The 21648-nt window shown below is 41.6% G+C and overlaps 1 protein-coding gene across 1 annotated transcript; it reads right to left on the reverse strand.

Moving 5' to 3' along the window:
* Positions 1–1685: 1685 nt before the first annotated feature.
* On the reverse strand, positions 1686–20370 carry kank2 (KN motif and ankyrin repeat domains 2). Its single transcript, XM_053338460.1, has 13 exons — positions 20350–20370; positions 13996–14080; positions 10873–10955; positions 9219–10562; positions 8666–8866; positions 8473–8581; positions 7311–7943; positions 7099–7186; positions 5379–5598; positions 4192–4334; positions 3729–3929; positions 3530–3628; positions 1686–3183 (listed from the first exon to the last, which is right to left on the reverse strand). The coding sequence occupies exons 3-13, from the start codon at positions 10907–10909 to the stop codon at positions 3127–3129; spliced, it is 3132 nt and encodes a 1043-aa protein (XP_053194435.1). The 5' UTR covers positions 10910–10955; positions 13996–14080; positions 20350–20370; the 3' UTR covers positions 1686–3126.
* Between the last annotated feature and the right edge of the window lie 1278 nt (positions 20371–21648).

Raw genomic sequence — 21648 nt, forward strand, 5'->3', positions numbered from 1 at the left:
TTATATATGAATAGACAAATCAGTGAGAAGGTTTGTTTGCTTAAGTGACAACTTTTCCTCTGGAGATTTAAAACTAGCCTTCCCATTTCTTATTGGCTGGTAGGTCTCCACAAAATGTTTTAATTTTGTGTTAAACATGATCATCACAGCATTTTTATTGTGCTGATTCAAGGCGCCACTTACCCTGACGTGTTATCTCATCAACTCCTCCCAAAGACAAGTAACTGTCTGAAGAAACCAGCTGGCGCTGTGACAGTATTTTTTTTAGAGATTGTGACCAGGGCAATTTAAAAATGCTATACATAATTGCATTTTTTTCAAATAAATATACATTATATGGCTAACCATTGCCTGGCTACTGCCAGTAAAAACGGCAAATACAAAGCAAGAGGAACATTTATTTTATAGTGAAAATGAACTTTTAAGAGTCATGTTGGAGTGGAGTGCATTATCTTGGACCAAAAAAGAAGATCAGTGTGCCAAGTTATAAAACCTCTGCTCCACAACCTCTGTTTTATCAACATGGGGACAACCCAACTTCTGCATCCACTGTGCCAAGTAGAAACAAACCTCATCTTGAACTGAAGAGCTTTGAGCAGTCGATAATGTGGGTCATAGTCTCGATCAAATAACAGGCAGCATTATAACAGTGCTATTAACAACCAGCAATACGGCCAATGAGTAAAAGAGGAAACCAATGTGTCATGCTACACAGCATGCACAGCAGTTCTGGCAGTATCATTATTTGCCCATTCACTGTACAGGGAACACCATGTAGGACTTTTCTATTGGCTACGTGAGGCTATCTGTTTGTTGCCCTGAATGGCTATCATGGTGGATTGTAACGGATGCAAATTAGCAATTTTGCTATAATCCGGCATATTTACAGAGATGTCTAACATCGATGTTCATCAATATGCACTGTCCCTATCCAAAAATAAACTATTATTATTATTATTATTATTATTATTATTATTATTATTATTATTATTAATTGTACTATCCTTTGCTTTGCAGCTTTCCACAGAGAAATTGATGAAATATACTTTTGCACAGCAATAGCACACAAGGCCTCCGGGCAGAACGACCTTCTTGTTATCAGACTCAAGAAACGTGATAAGGTGCTTTTGGCCTATATTTTTACTAATTGATTATAGAATTATTACTATTGTTATGCAAGTAGTATCAGGAATAATACCAAAATACTGGTATGTAATAATTGGCGACTAAATACAGAATACCATGGGACACAGATCCCTAATTGACAACCAATAAAATATTAAAGACATTTTCTGTTGGGAACATCATTAGAAAATACATCTTACATTATAATGTTGTTCAGATTTAAAAGGATGAATCTTGGTTCAAATGTACATGTGGAATAAAACAAGCTACAACTGGGAAAACTGATCAGATTACAATGATACTGGTGGACCTTTAAATGGTGCTACACTACACCAGAGTTGTGATGTAGATTAAAAAACCTGATCAACTGTTTGTATTGGAGCTCCCTCTAGTGGATTTTTCCAAACATGCACAACTTCCTATGATGTAGTATTCTGGCCAATTAACTTATATGTTAAAGTGGTTTTACTTAATTTATGTCACCTTATTGTACATGCAAACAGTAATGTTGAAATAATATTGAATAAAAACAATAGAAACAGTGTGGTCCACATTTATTAATTCATTATTTTTTTCAAAAATGCACAAATTAGAAGAAGAGAAACACAATCTAAAATTTTACATAATCCTTCATAAAACAAAGCGCTGTGCGATTACATAAAGTAGTTGTGAGCTTAAAAATCCTAAATGTATAAAAGATAAGATAATTAAATTAAAAAAATTGAAAGTTTATAAAAATTCAGTTTAAAAGTGAATATGAAAGTTGTGAAAAAAAATCTTTAAAAAGTAATAGAAATGCACTTTTGCTCAAGGATTTTGATTTTAGGCATAACAACGACCAGTTTAAATTGACATATATTAATTGATATTCATATTTTACATGACATGTCCTTTTAAGACTCCAATCAGTCACTTTCTTGTTCCCTGACAAATCTTCCCAGCATAACCACGGCGGAGGTGGCTTCAGCAGTGCTTTCAGTCATTTCTCCACAGTCTTGTTAAATCTTATTAGCTCACAATATTACAAATGCAGATAAAATTTCCTTATGACCATCTAAAATACCTTCACATACAAAATATAAAGACCGTAGTACCGTAGCCTTCAGAGAATAATGCTGACTCTTCTTCCACACTGATGCTAGGCTAGTGTTGTTGCTGATCCATCCACATAATATTATTACTACAATTTACAGTGTCATAGGTCTGATAGGGGTGATACAGCTTTGGGTTTGTTTGGGGTGGGGGGTGGGAGGGGGTTTTAGCACCTGAAATAAATGTTTGTCCTCGGGTTAAAAAGGTGTAATAATTTGCCTGGGAAATAAAAATCATCGTCCTTGGAGGTCCTGAATAAAGTCAGAATTTAAAAAAATTAATATCAAAAATACTCTAGAGTAAATAAATCTTGTGTATAAATACTGGTATACTGTTGAAGTGGAGTTTTATGGATTATATTTTTTGTAGCACCAATGAACTAGCTGATGCAATTGATCAAGGACACTTATTTATGAGAGGGGTGGCTTTTGTTATTCCAAATGACTGTGATGGCCTCACATAAAATTATGCTACTGTGTAACAGCTATTGTACAAATTACAATGAAAACATTTCACTCTATAAAGTAACTAGTAAGAAATCCATATGAAATAGAACAAAACATGTAAAATAATGAATGTATAATGTCATTTAGTGAACAAATTTGACTTATGCCACTAGAAACAGTGTTGACAACTGGGTTATTGCAAGACTGAACTAATATTTACACAGCTGATCTAGAGGTTCAGTTTTTCAGATTGTACCACATGAGAAAATGCACGTCTTCAACCACAACGTGATGAGAAACAGACCACTGTGTACAGAAAGCAATGGATAACAATGGTGCAAGCTGACAAATAATTATCTGCATGTTATAACGTACTTAAATTATGGAGGGTGAAAACAAACACACACAAACTCAATGTTTCTGTTGCTGTGGATAGGCTGCAAAGCTTCAGAGGCAGAGGGCTTTATTTTGTTTCGCCAGCAGGAGGAGAGGAACCCAAGAGAGGAGACTTCGGTGAAACCTAGCCAAGGTTAAAAAAACAAACAAGGTATTTTAGTTGAGGACTGTTTTTCATGGATGCTGCTACATTTTGGAGGCACAGCTACTTGTATCCTAAGATGGTACCAAGTATAGACACATACATGTTATTTTTGGATGAAGTGCTACAATAAATGGTTTTGTTGTACCTTCCTCTTCAATAGTTATTTCCAAAACAATCATTATAATACATTTTAAACTAATACATTTCTTAACAATCCATGATACATTACTAAAAGCTAATTTTCAACTGAAGTATTAAGTATGGAAATGCTACCCCTGGGAAATTACTATATGTGTGGGTTTGCAGCAGTGGTTAAAGTACTCACAGGGGAAGGAGGTTTTGCAAAGTTGAGGTGAGCATACAAAAGAACGGCAATGTCATTCTGGCTGGCCTCCAGAGCAATGGACAGTGCAGTGCTGCCGTCCTGTAACAAACAATGAGTGCATGACAGTAAAATAATGGGCTTGGGCAGGAGTTGTTGAAATAAAAAGACAGGAATAGGAAAAAGGATGAAAAGCGCTTACATTATCAGTGAGGGTGGCATCACAGCCCGGTACAGACAGTAGCTGACGCACAATGTCCACATGACCGTGCTCACAGGCACACATGAGTGCCGTAGAGCCGTCATCATCCCGGATGTTGACCTGTGCCCCACAGGACAGAAGGGCCCGCACCATGTCCCCCCGACCGTGGCTGACTGCTAGCATCAGCGCTGTCTGGCCGGCCTATAGACATGCATTATGCAAACATTTTAACCTCTTCAACATGAAAATCTAAGTTCAGAACCAAGCTGCTTTTATCAAAATTGAATGCCTTCACATGCTGCAGTGAACATCTGCTGACAAACTGTCCTGAGTGATGAGACACATTAGAGAGCACAGAAAAAACACCTCTTAATATTATTTGATCTGATCTTGATTTGACTCCATTTCTGAAATGGTTGTGTATGGAGGTGCAGTAAGAACTAATGAGCAATAGAGGGCGCACCTGGCTGGCCTTGGCATTGACGTCCCCTGTGCGCAGCAGCTGCAGGACAGTTTGAAGGTCACTGTCAGAGTGGAATGCAGCCAGAGCCGTCAGCATGATGGCTGTGTAGCCGGCCTTGTTCTGCTTGTCAGCATTGCACAAGCCTGTCAGGTAAATAGAGCAATCAGTGTGGCAGGGGATACAGCAGCAGCACAAACATTGAGACATGTATGACATATTTGACAAATTAATTCATGATCACATCTTTTTACTTCTAATTATAGCAGGGTGAGTCATTACATTATATTATGTACAGTATATTATAGTTAAGGTATTGTGGAAGTCAACTTATGTCATCTCATATAGTTGTCATATCTACATGAATAATACGTTTTTACCATAACATGAGACTGAAGTGCTTCAGTTATTTAAAGATGTATCTACAGTAGAAAAAAGAACTTTCACAGTTACCAGACAGCACTTTCATTTTAACAGGAGCTATATTATCTAAAACCAGTTTAGTGCGTTGATTGAATACAATTTCCATGTCATCATAGGACGACATATTAGATACAACATTACAGAATTTGGTAGCAAAGATATTTGCTGAGTAAGCAAGCAGGTACCATTTTTGGATAGTTTTGACTGGGATGACCCTCAGAGGATCAAAATTGATTTGCCCCTCTGGTGACATAGTCAAAAAAAAGAATTAAATTGTGGCCACAATATAGCTATAACGTGCGCACAAAATACTCATTAATAATATCAATATCATTCCTGGACAGCAGGGTAAGCAAATCGAGCGCACCATCTCTAGAACCGGGCTCTCAATATCCTGTTTAAATGTCTCTCAGTAATGATGGTTCCTTGCAATGCCAGTCAGAATGTCTTTGTAGCTCATTCCCAGGCTAAAATAAAACTCTATCATACTGTCCCTGTCCATCGTGTAGCTTTAGCCCCTCTAATGCCTCTACCTAAGACCTTAGACAAGGTGCGCTCCATTTGCTTACCCAGCTGTCTAGCAATGATATTATTATTATTAATTAGTATTTTGTGTGCACGTTATAGCTATATTCTGGCCACAATTTAAATTTTTTTTTGACCATGTCGCCAGATTGGCTCCGTACCCAGAGGACTCACCTCTATCATCCTCATGTAATCTTATATCTCTTTGTTTATTTATCCTCACATACACAGACACAACTCACCTGTGTCCAGCAGCAGTTTCACCACAGGGAAGTTGGAGTGGGAGACGGTGTAGTGAAGCGCTGTATTGCCATTGCCATCTGCCATGTTGATCACAAACTCCAGCAGCTGAGGGGAGAGTGAGGCAAAGGTGTCCATATAGGCCTTGACAACAGCTGTATCCGCTGCTTTGTGACAGGACACACGGAGCCATTCCTGCAGCACAGTGGTGTAGGCCGCCCTCTGTGATCAGACACAATGAGGACACTTAGAGACACAATTGACAGACTGTCGGGTAAATCAAAGAGCACAGCTCACTGGCAAGTCAGTGGACCTCATTATTTTAAAGACTACTGAAAGATCAATGCTGCTTTAACACATGACGTGGCAATTTTTTAGTAGCTTAATACTGTTTTTGTTTTGCTGACGATACACAAATCTATCTGCCTACAAAAACAAGTAGTAAAGATTCAATGCAGCATTTGCTGGACTGTTTAAAAGATATCAAAACTTGGATGGATTTAAATTTTCTCAGTCTTAATGAAAGTAAAACTGAGATCGTTATGTTTGGACTACGTGACCTGTTGGATGACTCTGCTGGTACTTTTGGCCCCTTTAGCTTCTTACAAAAGAGCTTTTGTTAAGAACCTTAGTGTGATTTTTGACTGCTCCTTCAAATTTGATAAACAGATCGGTTCAGTTGTCAAAACTAGCTTTTTCATGCTTTTATCACTTCTCGGTTAGACTATTGTAGACACTGTGTGTTTGTGTCCGTGTGTGTATCACTATCTGAATCAGACGTCTATTCGTTGTCTGGAGTTAGTTCAAAATCCAGCTGCCTGTCTTCTAACTAGCAAAAGAAAGTGTGATCACATAACGCCAGCATTGGCTTCTCTTGACTGGCTTCCCACCCGTTTTAGGATTGATTTTAAAACTTTATTGCTGTTTTTTAAGGTTTTAAATGGTCTGGCACCACCTTATCTAGCAGAACTCACACTCACATCGTCATTCTCTAGGTAGAGGTTCAGGTCGTCCAACCAGATGCTAGTGGATGTTTTGAGATCCAGGCACAAAAATAGAGGTGACTGAGCCTTTTCTGTGGTTGCCCCTAATCTCTTGAACAGCTACCTATTCATATAAGAACTGCTCAGATTTGAGAAACTTTTAAGTTGCTGCTGAAGACCCACCTCTTCTCGTTGGCTTTCAATTCCAGTTGAGCTTGACACCTTGACTTACTCTTGTATTGTGCAGCAATTATTTTATTACGTTTATTTCTATTTCTTTCTTTTATTCCATTTTGTTATTTATTTATTTAGGTATATTAAGCGGTGGCTGTTTTAAGTGTGCTATACAAATATAGTTTGACTTGACTTGACTAATATGTTAAATATTAGATTCAATTGCCATTTTTCCATTGTTTCTGCTTCACAGTTAATTGTGAAAGGTCAATCAAAACAACATGATTTAAACATCAAAACATATTTATATTAGGAAAGTGCACTTCGCTCATGAAGTTTGGTGTTTATTCTTCCAATACTTAATATCTAACATAAATATTTGTCTATTTCAAGCCCCATTTATCACCAATGGTTAAATTATGTTTGACCAATGCCAAGCTGCTTGTAGTTGTCAGTGTGATTGCTGCTTATAAAAAAACAACACTATTTGGAGTTTCCTGTGAAGTTGTATTGATACTGACTGGATTGTCATGTTTAAATCAAGTGAATTAAAATAAACACATACTGCTCCTGGTTGGCTGAAGGCGTTGGGCTCTCCGAGGGCTTTCTGCAGAGCATTAAGAGCTGACATCAGGCTGTCACTCAGCTCCGGTCTGACAGACAGTGAGGTAACACAAAATCAGTCACTGATGCTCATACATACTATCAGATATGGTTACTATTATACATTTACATCACCACAGGATCATTATGTCTGTTAATTGTGAGTATGTTTACCTGACATGTGTGGCAGATGCAGTTGCAGTGTCCTTCGTGATGCTTTCAGCTGCTGGCTTGGACTCTGATTGGCTGGAGAGAGTGGATGACTGGATGGTGTATTGCTGCTTGGTAATCTCAGTGGTTTTAGTGACACACGGCAGTGCAGGACAGGTAACTGGGGACTTGAAGCTTTGTTCAGAAGTGGATTCAGTGCTGGATGATGTTGAGGTGATCTCCTGGGTGACTGTGTGCTTTTCCGAGGACTGGCTGACAGTCTCTTTAGAGGCAGAATTGTTTGCTGGACATGGTGGACTCTGAGAGGAGCTGGATGCTGGTGACTGTGAGGCACATTTTTGCACAACAGTGTCCAGTGCTGGTGACAGGGGGGCTTTGTCTGGCAGTGTTGTGTCTACAGTTGAAGACTGGCTAAGACTCTGCTGCGAGTCTGGAGTGGTTGTGGCTGCTGGTTTGACGACAGTCTGCTGAGGTACGCCGTTGCTTTCTTGGGGCTGGGAGGCCTTGGTGTGGGTTATTTGCTGGTGCTGGACTGCAGACTCGGGTAATTTTTCTCTGGCTTCATGATATTCACTGGAGTCACTCCCCTCATCCGAACTCTCGCTGCTGCTATCGTCTGAGGATGTAGACTCATAGCTGCAAGACGAGAACACATCTACATGTCAACTCTCACACAATTAATTGCCATACATATGAAGGAAAGACACCACACCCAAAATCTGTGATGGGACAGGCTAAAGGCTCAAACACATTTATAAAATGATGACAAACTGACTATTTCTACATACAAATATGTGTGAAAAATAGTATCATACATGAACACATTGAGACTCATTATATTGGTGTTTAAACATCTGGGAATACATTGGGATTCATAGTAAATAAATCAATAAAAATACAGACCTCCAGTTAAAGGTTTTAAAAATAAATATCAACAGTTTTATTACTAATTTTGAGGAATAAGAGCATCTAATTCACAATTCAAGTTTTTTTAACTTTATGTTATTAGAAGTGTTTTATGAACTGTGAACTCAAGTTCAACTCAACAGTTTCCACCTACAGGAGTAAACACTCACACTCAACTTTTGGTTACGTGGGAACATTACAGGTGGATGAAAATCAGTCAAAACTAATCTACAACTCCTAAAACATATATTATACCTACCCTCCATTGACTCCGATGAATTGCAGGTTTTTCTTCGTAGAGGGGGAGCCAGGTTCACCCTCTGCTTTCCGCTTCATAATGGACCTCAAAGAGGACTGGGGAGATGAGGCTGGAAAATAGAGCAGTTCTCAGATATAAATATGTCCTGTTCATGTGATTAAAAGAAGTTTCTAATGACAGGTGGTCCAGTTACCTGGCTTAGGTCCCTCGAGTGACTGGACAGTCTCTGTGGTTGTATCCAGGTGTGTCTCTCCTTCTTTAAAATGCATCAAACCAATCTTATTGCCTACAGCGATGGCAGGATTAGACACAGGTACTGAGGTGGACAGCTCGCTCTTTAAGACATCGCGTACCTGCTTGGAGCTGACCGCAATCGGCAACTCAACTGGAGCCTCTGGAGACAGAAAGAGGAACTTCCAACATTTCAGGCTTAACTAATTACATACTGTATGTCATAAAATAATCAAATTAAATACTTTCTCCAACAATTTGCATTAAAAGTTATTAACACAGAGGCACATACACACATTTATTAGTGTATTTGTTACAGCTGTAAAATCTAATTAAATCTAAGATGATAGTCTAACTTTGTGAAAGTTGATCAGTTACAGTGTCACAAAAGTGCTGCTATGTGGTATTTTTCAGGCTGTGGTTTGTATTGGTTTTGAATGTTTTGTCACTTCCACTTTGCATACATGAGGATGACAGAAAACATCTATGTGTAACTCCTTATGGTCATACGTTACCTTCAGTTTGTCCTCTGTGGTGGTCCTCCATGACTCCAACAGCTGGCTGAGGAGAGGGAGAGCTGCAGCTTACTGCTCGCAGCAGTGTGCCAACCTCTACCACAGTAGGCTGCTCCAGTGTGTACACCTGGATTCCCACAGTTCTCTGTTCCCTCTGTTGGGGCTGCTGTGTGAAGCTGACCAGAGTCTGCAGCTTGCAGTCCTGCATCTCCTGCCAGCCCATGCTGGTGGCCATTACTGGGTGTTCTGCCTGAGGGCCCTTCTGGACTGCAGCCTGCCGCTCCTCCATCATCCTCTTTAGCTGGCCTTCAAGCAGACTCACTTTATTCTTGAGAGCCTCTGCCTCTGGTAGCAACCCAAGATCAACCTCCTCAACCCCAACTCCCACCTGATGACTGGTCCTCTCAACCTCTGGTCCCACTCCAATTGTGCGGACTTCCCGCTTTGCATCTGGTCGAGCTCCACCCACGATCACTGTGTCCTCAATCTCACATCCCGAGTCTTGTTTGGAGCTCTCAGTTGTGGTGGGAGACAGTGACCCTGATGGCTTGATGCAGCTCTTAGCTCCAGTGCTAACTTCTTCTTCAGGGATGTCAATGTACAGCTCTCCTCGAGGGCGGCCTCGGCTAAAACCCAGTGTGTGGCCAAGAAACTTCTGGCTCTTCAACTGGACGCTGAGCTGCCGTTTCTCCTCCTGCAGCACAGAGATCTTGACCTGGAGCACCGGGATGGTCTTCACCTGCTCCTCTAGCTCCCTTATCTTCCTGAGGGCTGCTGCCATCTGCTCTCTGACATGCTGCAGGTGGGCTGGGGTTGGGGTCACTGGGGTTGACAGGCCAGAACTCAAGGGGGTGAAGGAACCACTTCCGCCCTGGGCCCGGTTGAAGCTGTGCGCACTGCTGATGGAGGTATTAGAGCCTGCCATGCTGCTATGCATGCTGCCCAGGTTAGAGAATCTCCGCCCCTCTTTCTCCTCCTCCAGCTTCCTGCGTGCATCCATTAAGGTCTTCTCCACCCGGGCAGTGCTGAAGTTGGGCCTCTGTGATGTATGGTAGCCTGGAGCACAGTAGGAGAAGGAGGAGTGCCGACTGTCCATGCTGGTATTTGAGCACAGAGACTCTGTGGAGGTCCACCAGGAGCCAGTGTAGCCATAACCACGGGGCAAGGAGCCATAACGCGGCCGGCGTTGGATAGGCACCTTCTTGATAGTGTTTCCCTTCTCTATGTCATTTACATATTTGAGGAAGTCTAGGTCCAGACGGTAGCCATAGGGGGTCTCCACTGAGTAGGGCGCCTCCTGTTCCTTGCCGTGCAGGGAAGGGGGAGCAGGCGGGTTGAGTTTCCCTAAGGGGGAAGGAAATCAACTTGAAACAAACGGAAATCTGCGTCTAATCTTGGGCTCAGACTTTAGAAAATAGCATTACCTTTGAGCGACTGTGTATTTATGTGTGTACTCTGAAACAATCACCAAATTAGGTCCAAAGTGGAATTGTGCTGTTCACTATTACCTGACCTTGTAAGTGTTAGAATATACAACGTTTTAAGCACTTGCAAGTTGTCTGACAGTGAGAATCCTAAAATTATCTTAAAAATAACTTATTATTAGTATTAAGTTGAGTATTATTAGTATACAGTAAATAAAGAGAAGCTGCACCTGGGAAGCTGGGGTCCATGTGCAGCACCTGAGCCATAATGAGCTTGTGGCTGCTACTCAAATAGTCACCCACAAACTCTCACCTGTAGAGAGACAGACACAAAATGAATTTATAAGAACAGTATAAACATAAAAAGAATAAAGGCTTTTCACATGGTAACAACAAGAGTAGTTATAATAATGCAATAAATCATTCCCATTTAAGTGATTTCTCATGCCAAACAAAACTCTGACAAGATCAGTATTCATATCTTATAAATCTATAAACCTATAAACAGTAGATGTGAGTATTCCTCTACATATTAATCCAGCAATAACTTTTTGACCATATTGTTGTCTTCGTATGATGGTTAGAGATGGTTTTATTGTTCCTTTCTCTAGTTCAGCCTGGTGCAACCCGGTCAAATTTTATCTGTTCATTTTTCTAAGCATTGTGGGTCACAGTCGATGGTGTGTTTGTTTCTGTTCTTAGCATTCAGAGACGAGGAGTTACAGGGGAAATTTTCCTGGCAGCTTATTCCAGGACAGAGGTTTGAGACTGCCAGTTACAACCTTATTAGGAATCATCTGTGCACGCTAACTTCTCCTCTCAATTTGGGGTTTACAGACACTCTCCACGTCCCCCCCCCCCCCTCCCCCCACCACCTTCTATTTCTTCTCTGCCCGTCTTCTCTTTATGTCTTTCTGGTGCTTTCTCCCTCTTTCAACGTCAGCTGATGATCAGGAGGTTTGGGCAGGTCACTGTCTCTCTCATTCCCTCTGCATGCATTTGCTCATTACTTTAACACAGAAAGCACAGTGAATTACTGTGAACTTCAATATATTTTTGATACCAATGGTAATGCATTTGACTCCTTATAAACAAAAGACTGTGCCTGTTCCTCCCACAGACAGCAACACGCTGCCAGCAACGATGTCGAGCCTGCAATTCCAATGCCTCTGAGTTTGTGTCTGCTTGGAAAAGATTAACTTTCTAGGTCATCAGTTTGTGGGAACTGGGGATGTAATATTTAAGCCATCCTAGCATTAGCCGGTTGAACATCATTATATTACTGAGACTTTAAGGAGCTAAGATCATAAGTTTGGGCAGCAAACCTCAACTTTGTTTTTCAGGGCATACGCAGTTCACTTTAGTTAAGTTTTTCTGTTCCTTCAGCAAGAAGTGAGTCTCCTTTCTCTAAGTCGAGCTCTTTCTCTCTCTCTCACTCGCGCGCGCTATCTTGTGACTGTAGTCAGTGCTTGGTCGTTCGTGAAAAGTAGGGCACTTGGAAACACTGACTAAATTGACTTGGTATTTTTGAAGTCCTGTAGTCGGTCTAATGTCTCGGTGTGATTCCCCTTATCTGTGGCCTTCATCGCCCTCTCATACCAAGATTGCCACACACACTGTACGCATACACAGATGCAGCCATTTTAACACAGGCAGAATTAAAAGTTTGTCTCATACCCAGATTACATTGTTAAATTTAAATGGATAGGGTACCAACACTAAGCCAAAAATATTTGCACTGACACTTGAGGAATTCATCAGATGTGCCAGATATAAATGTATGCCTAACCCTGGATTTTTTTTGAATAAAAAAAAAAGGAGGGTTGAGACTGCTGCCAAAAAAACTAAGAATCCACCCAAAAAAGAGGACAAAATCTCTCTTTCGTCACCGTCATAAATGCTTCTACGGATGTGGAGTAATTGGCATGGCAGTTTTGGCTCCATGCCTTCACAGGGCAGTGTCTGTTTATCCTCAGTATGGAATGAAAGTGTTAGATTGATTATGTGCTGCATGTTGTACAGTGTGGTCTGCGTTTGACTACATGTGTGAGAAAATGAGACATAGACAGAGAGAAAGGGAGTGGTTGGGAGTGAGAAAGCATGTGTGTGTGTATGTGTGAGAAACGGAGTGTGACAGTGTGTGTGTACAGGCGGGTGGAGGACAGCGCTGACAGGGGACAGTTGATGAGATATAATTAGAGCCTGCAGTTAAGCAACCAAACATCCCGGCCCAGCAGACATGGTGGCTGACATGTCCACTTGATTCAACTTCAAAAAACACACAAACGCAATTTTGAACTCCTAAAAAATCACATCCGCAAACACAAACTCACATTATTCTCTGCTTCTAATGTCTCTTCCCTGCTCCCTCTTTTTCCCCCCAAAGCTTCTCCGGGTGCCATTCTTCCCACATCACCCCCTTACGACGCCCACGCCAACAGGCCTCCACATCTGCTTCTCCGACAGCGGCTCATTGGGTGTTTCAGATGTGCTAGCAAGTGTGTATGTACTCCCCCGATTGTGTGTGCTGCTGGGGTGGAGTGGCTGACTTTCCTCCCTCTCTCTGCACTCAAACAGAGTTCCTTTGAAATGACATCTGAACAGAAACCAGTGTGCGCCCTTCAGCAGCACTACACTACCATTCTTCACAACAACTTTCCCTGGCTAGCCTTATCCAGGACAAATGCCTTGCCCCCACTGCAAACCCCCCTACCTCTCCATACAGCTGCATACCACATTAACGGATGTTAACATCGACTGTTCTACCCCCTCCACTCCCTGCCATTAAGATTAAGACAACCCTCGGGGGGTAAGATGCAGGTCACCCAGCACAAATTTTCGGTCTGTGGTATGTCCTGTAGGATGTCACGAGAATAACTGTGTTACACTGTCGCTTCTTTGGCCTCTTGCAGCAACTACAAATTGTTTGTTTTTGTTCTTATAGGGGAGGTCCAGGTCTACTCATTTACAACCAAATTCCCACGTGGTGGTATCTAGAGGATTTGATTTACAGTATGTATACAGATCCCAGTGCCTTCGTTATATCAGAGGATTCAGACCACCCCGAAAAGTAATTTAAAAAGCTAGGCTTCATTTCGAGGTCAACTCTCCCAAGTTTTTTAAACTCATTGCTTCCATTCATTGAGTCACCTTATTATTATTGCCATTACAAAGGATTATACTTCAGTAATGCTAACTCAGAAATACCACTCTTCCCACCACCCAGAGAAGATCTTTATGGATTTTTCCACTGCCTTACAGAAGTATCTCAGCCTTTTGGTGATTGCTATTCTGCTCAAGCTTAGGAATGGTTTGTGAATTAGGAAAAGTGGGATTTATTTTCCGCTTCATACCAGCTGCTTGCACTGCAAGGACGGGATCTCTCCTCCCCAGTCTCCTTGCTCTCCCTTCCTTTTCTTGCACACTTACAGTCAGCACCTGTGGGAAACAAGAATACAGGAAACTTGAACTTTGGCAGACACTGTTTTTGATTTGAAAACGTCTAAGCCAGAAAAATGTAAATCTCGTGACAATAAAAGAGGTGGGATGAAGACAAGTAGTCTTCATGTGGGACATCAGTAAAACTCCATTAAAAGGTGCGTAGCACTGTTGACACAGAGATAAAAACAGACTTATGACAGGTTACAAAAGACTGGCCCCCGCAAGACTATAAACACAGGTTGCAAAGCCAGAAAAAACATTCCAAAACATTCCAGTAGTTTTGACTGACACTACGGATGTGAACAATATACCCCCATGAGATGCCAATCACTTTTTGACCTCCTCGTGGAGCAGCCTCAGTGAAGCCTGATCATAGCTGCTCTTCCCCTCTCCCAACATTCAAGAAACAATTTCCCCCCACCCTAATCCTCTCACCAGTTCAAGGCTCTCTAATCAATTTAAGGCTGGGAGTCTCCCTGTCATGTGATTGGGCAATGCTTTCTGTTTTTTCCTGCCTCGGTGACTACTGCTAAATCCAACAGCACACACGCCCTCCAGTTTTGTGGGAACAGCCGTCGTCTGCACAGATCACCTTTAAAGACTTAAGGCTAGACTGATTTCATAAGCCTTATAATGCATTCCCTTCATGGACAGCAGACTTGAAGCTCGCACTATAACTACTGCAAGCATGTCAAACAGATAAGCTGCATGACTGTGTCTGCTGATTCTCATACTTTTTGCTGAGGCTGCTAAGAGCCGGGCTGCTGTGCTGTGAAAGTGCGGTCGACATTTTGTCTGAGGGTCTTGTAGCCTTTTAATGGTTTTGAGTGACCTTTGCATAATATCATAACAAGACCTGTTGTTGTTCAGTCCATTGTCTCATACTGTTGTCATGCCAATACCGCAGAGGGTGGAGTGGTAGGGGGAGAAACAGACCTTTTAGACTGGAACGACAGCCAAAATCACAAAGAACCATTCATTCAGCCCCTAGTTCCACAGCTGGTTCTAATATAAAGTGAGGAGGGGCATCTCAGAGAGAGACAGACAGACAGAAACAGTGTGTGTGTATGTGTGTGTGAGTGTGTGGCGAGAAATTTCACCTCAAAACAAACAAACAGTTGATGAAGTGTTTTTGTGGACCCCCACACTGACAGAAACTGGAAATACGTGGAACAGGACTTTCAAGTGATTGATGTCTAGATCTTGAAATGTACAAGACTCTAAAAATGACTTCTATCTGTGCTCCTAATTATTTAAGATACTGAATGAAATACATGGTATAAAAGCAGAATGAAACATATAAATAAATGTCAAGACCTACTCTCAAAGGATTAGATGACCGAAGTAGAGCCTTTAGTTATAACATAGTGTTGGTGCAGATGGCAAATACTTATAGAGGACTAATATTTAATGTTAAAAGGAGACAGTTTGAACTCCCATTGACTCCCACATAGCACAGATGAAAGCCCACAGATGCCTCCACACACCAACACTGTCCGTGGCCTTCAGGCTCCCTCAGATCAACAAACAGAGTTGTAGCTTTTGATTTATTCAGGTATGGGCAAAAATAGCATGAAGCGTTATGATGAAGCTGTTTTTAATTTCCCTATCTAGTCTACATGGTGATAAATCTCACAGTGTTGTGATAAATTCCTGATATATTATTCTCTAAAAAAGTTACATCATGACAGCAGTCTGAAATTTTACGAAGTCTTTAGAGGCCAACTGTCACTCCTTTTCCAGCACATGTGCCACTATCATCACACCAAGCTAACCAAAGGAGCAAAACAGAGACAATATGTGCAATAGTCTTGAGGCCTGATGAAGAAAGGGTTACAGGAAAGGGAGCTCCATCTTTCTATTCCCTGAGGATCCAGAAACAACTCAGTCACTTCCTCCCAGGCCAAAAGAAAAAGTAACAAGGAGAAGAAGAACGTAAACGATAAAGAAGCAGGGGAGCAGAGAGAGAGAAAGCAGAGCACAGTAGTACAGTACGAGGGAGGGTGGGAGATAAAGAGTGGGAATGTCAGTAAAGAAAGGCAAAACTGCAAGAGGAGGAGGGGAAAAAAAGAAAAGCTGTTGAGAGTTTTAAATGGAAACTTTGCGAATGAGAAGACCATGACTGTTCTCAGATTTTGACTCCATCTGTATGAATCACTGCGAGCCCTGCTGCTGCCACCAAAATATAGTCTGCTCCTCTTAAAGCGGGAGGAAGACCAGAAAGACCACATACGAGGTCACAAGAGCAACTCACAATGAGTAAATAAAGTTTCAAAGGACCTTTCCTCATAATCTTAAATGGCTCCGCCTAGAAGATTACCATCATTTGTGCATTCCACCCCTAAAAATAGGCCAACAATAGAGAATCCCTATGAGAAGCAGTACTTTGTCTAACTAAATAAAGCTAATTGTTGTTCAGAGGTTTTTTTTCGCCTGGGTAACAGGCCGCAAAGACCTTAATATAGACGTGCAGAATAGTTTTAAATGTTACATAGAGATCTGAACAGGAGACGCTGCTGTTGATGTGCGTGCTGTAGAAATGTGTCTGTCCACTAAGACTCCCTTTGTCCTCCTCTTCACTCTGCAGCACAGATGGCTTCATTCAGTTAACTGGTCCTGCATTAATAATAAATGAGAAAATATTACAACAAATTGCTCCCCTGAACAGCTAAAGAATGCTTAATGTAGACGCAACAACAGCCATTTGTCAGCAAGCATAATGTGGCTGAACGGCGTACGTCACACTTTGACAGACGGGGCCTTCAACATGTGCAACAAGGCCAGATGATCTCATATCAACATGGCAACAGTGTGCTCTTGTGCTGTTGGTGGATGTATTTTTTTGACTGACTTGGGCTTCAAACTCAGGACAGTGAAATCATAGCCCAGTGGGACTCTAGGACTCTGCCCTTTAGCAAAAAGGCCTGTTTTTTACATTAAGGAGTGGTGGTATGGAGGAGCAGGCGGCGCTGGGCCGAGCAGTCTGGTGCTGGCTAGAGTCAGGCCAAAGGGAGGGGCCGGCCAGCTCACATTACTCCTGGAACAGGAGCAGAGTAAACACCCGCCAGTCTGCTATTGGTCATTGTGCTGACCTCCAACAGGAAACTGAGCAAGGGTGGGGCTGAGAGGCAAGGAGCGGCACCGGAAAAAAAAGAAAAAAAGAAGAAGACAAAAAAAAAAAAGTTAAAAGGGCATTTGGGAGAAAATTCCTGTGCAGTTGTGGAGGTGGGGATTAAGAATGATGCCGAGCAGAGAGGCTGTTTTGAGGAAATTGTGAGGTCTGCAAGGGAGGCAGATGAAGTCCAGACGGCAGTAAAGATGAGCGGTGGAGAGCCAGTCAAAGCAGTGCTGGGGTTAAAAGCTCAGGTCAGGGTGTGTTGTACTACTGAGCGCATGGCACAGCAGAGCAGAGGAAGTAATCTAACTGCACTGGTGATGTAGTTAAGTGGTTCCCTCTAAGGGATCTTATCAATTACTTCCTGTTTCAATGAAAGCCACTGGTCAAAATGCAGACATAAAGACAACAAAACAGGCCAGGATAAACATCCACAACTCTGACTAATCTAACATGCTTGTGTGCTTTACTGGAAAGAACAGTCCATCTTGCTTTTCCAAGTGATTAATGTATTAACTGAGATCAAGTCAGATTATTCAGGCAGATAATGAATTACTGTCCCTAGTACCTTCACAGCCAGATTAGACCATATGTTCACTGAACACATAGCTATACTACAACAGCGCGTGTCCCAATCAATTTACGTTAATGTGAGTATATTAACCCTTATGATCCGTACCAAATCTGGCTGATGCTACTTCTGCAATACTGGACCGTATGCTTATCCCTACCTATAAACAAAAGAACCTTTCTGTCTAATCTGAGGGAAAATGATGTTGTGATGCTGTGAAAAAGTGTTTATTCATAGATAAATGGGCTAATTAAGAGGACAGAAATGTGTAAAATAACTGAGTATTTTGGTTTTGTGATATAAATAAGACAAATACAGACAAGATACAAGGAAAACACAATTTGACGTAATGTATATATACTGAGAGAAGCCCAATATACCACCTTTATTCACCTTATTTTACTAACTTTTCATGTTTCAACTGATGAAAATCATTAACAGATACTTCATTATCCAGTAAAACTGTCCAACATGGCTTATCAGTATTAGACCCCTCGACAGTGACAGACAGTCTCATGCAGGTTGAGGGTGTAATTTCATTAGCCTTGCTAAACCATTTAAATGCCCGGCGTGTGGCCCAGTGTGCAAATGGGGTTTATAACCCTGCATTCCACCACAGCACCCCTGGGTCCAAATGCTGTAATGAGACAATCACATTCCTGCCCGGAAAGAAAACCTGCTGAAGGAAACTCCAGCTGCAGACGAACCTGAGCCGAAGGGATTCCAGGGGGTCCCCATGCAAAGGAGGAAGAGTCAGTTTTTCGACATTATTACGCTCACTTGAGCTCATAACAATGAGGAAATATTCAGCTGACTGTTTAATAGGCACACCTAGCCAAGAATAATGCAACTTAATACAACAGCGCCACAATAAATCCCACCTTCACGAAGGTTATAAGTGTTTTAGAGGTGTTGATTTCACTTTGTGGTCATTTTGGAAGCTGTGGTGGTGGTATATTGAGAGGTTTCTAATATTTTGCCTGACCCATTTACTTCATTGAGTGTAGACTAAATACTGGAGCCACAGACCACTAGTCTACCCCTGTAACAGAATGAATGACAGGACCGAGACAATCTGATGGGCCATGCAGCTGCTACAATCTTTGGCTATTTGCTGGTAGGTGATTTAATACAGACGGTGGCCCCATTACACAACAGCAGTACAGTGGAGTATTGTAAGATGCAGTGTGCCAGGCTGATGACTACACTCCCACATCCTGCCAAGTTCTGCATGTCCTTCATCAAAACAACATCTGACATGTTTACTGGTGAACTGGACCACACATACCATGACGCATCCTCTCATATATCTTTCATTTATATGACAACAAAACAAACATGTTCAAAGGGAAAAACATATGCTAAATGTTTGCCCTTTTTCCTTATTTAAGCCCTACTTATGTGTTTCTTAAGGAAAATGAGTTAGGGTCATCAGTGTGGGTCAAGAAAAGCAAGTACTCCTTAATTTTGCATTCAAGAAAGAGCCACACATATGCGGGTAGGTTGAGTTTTAGGCTGGTTTACTCTATCCCAGTTGTCATGTAGCTCCAGCAGACCTCATCCATCTCCGGAGGATATAAACTACCCTCAGTGACCACTGACCAACTACAGAAGGTGAGACGAGCATGATTTGAGGGCAAAAGAAGCAGCGACGACTTGCTGATGAACATCTGGAAGTCATGAAAAACTTGCAGAATGCGCAGACCCACCCTCTCCCCTGAGTCTGCAGCTTTCACTGAGCTTTTCACTTTTTTAAAGAAATGAAATTATAAAATTGTGTGGCTAGATCATCGCAATAAATCCTATGGAAAAAGTTTCCTAATGAAGCACAAACACAAAAATAACATCCAAATGTTTCTTTTTGCTCGTTCAGAAATGACGTGGGGGGAAAATATTTGGCTATGAAATATGAAATATGTTATATACAGTATGCTGTAAGCTCAAACTCCTGTTTCAGTCAATTAAAGATAAACCCTCTATGAGTCCTGTATGAAAATAACAAAAGCCTCCTACAGGCTGTAGGCTATATGATGAATTTCACATGGATACTGTATGGAAAATACCACAGCTTTCAAAGGGATCATTTCCCATGTGATAATAGCTGAACCCAATTAAATAGCATGAGGTCACAGTCGACAGACTCCAGTAAACACAGACTCACTTTAAGCCTCTATGAGATTATTATTATTATTATTATGGTATTATATTTTTCGCTCCTCGCCACCGAGCGGGGGGAGTGATGCTCTTAACAAAAAGGCACGGACCGGACTGGAGGAGCGACACTCAATTAAACACTCCTCTAAAAGGTGAGGACATAATAGAAGAAATGAAAGAGCACTATTATACACTACATAAAGCAGAGATGCAGAAAAGAAGTGATGTGATTTAGGAGGATAAAATAAGACCCGTTACTTTGCAGGGAGAGAGCACCAGGGGGAATGGGCAGGACCGAAGCTTCACAAAAGAAGTCACACTCAACGAGAAGGAGCCTCGTCTGAAGCGCTTTGCACACAATGTGACAAAGAGAGTCCAAGGTAATAAAAAAAAAGAGGAAATGTTAAAGTTATTTGCTGCTCTTACCTGCCCTCTGGAAATCCTTTCAGCAGCTTCGGCCCAGGAGCGCTCACTGACAGAGAGACAAAAACACCGCAGCCGAGATGCTCCGCGCCCCCCGCCCCCCTCCCGCTCATCTTAAAGGGCCAGCGGCCACGAGGGGTCATGTCCACATGGTAACCCTATATTAGAGAAACCCTCTAAAGCAGCGTCTAAATATTTTTTGGACTTGCTGTTTTATGATGTGACCACGCTAAGATGAAGGTTAGGTTTAGGCACAAAAACCACTTGATCAGAGTTAGGGAAAGAGCATGGTTTGGGTTAAAGGTGCAGTTTGTAGAATTTAGTGGCATCTAGTTGAACAAACTGAGAAGAAATGGAATATGATATTCATTAGTATGTCAATGAGTGTATAATCACCTGAAAATAAGAATCACTGCGCTTTTGTTACCTCACAATGAACATTTTATGTTAACATAGGGAGTTTAGATTAGATTAGATTTCTTTATTTGTACCCGCAGGTAAATTTGGCTCGCAGGAGTAGGTCGCCTTCAAGCCCCCAGGAAGAGTGGATCTGACATAGTGGTCAAACTGTGGAATTACAACTTCTGGATCTGATGGGGCTCTAAAAGCATTTCCCCCATAGCCTATACAATCATTAGTAAAGGAGACGCTTAAACTGTGGATACTTTTTCTTTCTTTTTTTTTTAGCGTCACATCCGAAATGACTCATTTCAATATTAGAGTTTGATCAATATGATCCAATCCCATCTCAAAGTCTAGAGCCACATGATTGAATTGTTTTATCTCTATTCAAGATTTCTGGAGTGCTACAAGTTAGCAGAAGTTAGCTATATCAACTAGTGGAAGGCAGGTAACTCTTTACAGTGGAATGACTTTTTTTCTTCATGTAGCCTACCACTGAGCAATTTTCATAGAAATGAACAGTGCCCGCTTCTGATACTGTAGCTATCCAGTTCTCTTTATACATCCACCCAAACTCTAGAGGGCCTTTTAGAGCTTTACAGCCACCAAAGGTCCTCCAGTACACTTAGAATTGGGGTGAGGGCAATCTGCAACCTCACTGCTACCACTTAATCATACATACTGGTCCTGAGCGTTTGAAATGTGGTGTGGGTTAAAGTTACTACTTCCTTACCAGAAAGTGTATCACAAATCTAGGGTTACCATCAACACAAGATCCTCCTACAGTAGCCTATGTTTTTTTTCTTAAAACGGTGATTTCTCTGCCTCTGATTGGCTTACCCTGATATTCTTACCTTAACCCTGACTAATCTCACTTCTCAAACCTAAACCTAACTAATC

This window comes from Scomber japonicus, chromosome 18 (genome assembly GCF_027409825.1).
Source record: "Scomber japonicus isolate fScoJap1 chromosome 18, fScoJap1.pri, whole genome shotgun sequence".
NCBI classification, from domain to species: Eukaryota; Metazoa; Chordata; class Actinopteri; order Scombriformes; family Scombridae; genus Scomber; species Scomber japonicus.

Excerpts from the sequence above, each read along its gene's own strand:
- kank2 (XM_053338460.1), bottom strand. The coding sequence starts at position 10,909 with ATGGCTCAGGTGCTGCACATGGACCCCAGCTTCCCAG. Across the intron at positions 4,335-5,378 it reads GAAACTGCTGCTGGACACAG|GCTTGTGCAATGCTGACAAG; the intron begins GTGAGTTGTGTC and ends TTTACCTGACAG. Across the intron at positions 3,930-4,191 it reads TCAATGCCAAGGCCAGCCAG|GCCGGCCAGACAGCGCTGAT; the intron begins GTGCGCCCTCTA and ends GCATGTCTATAG.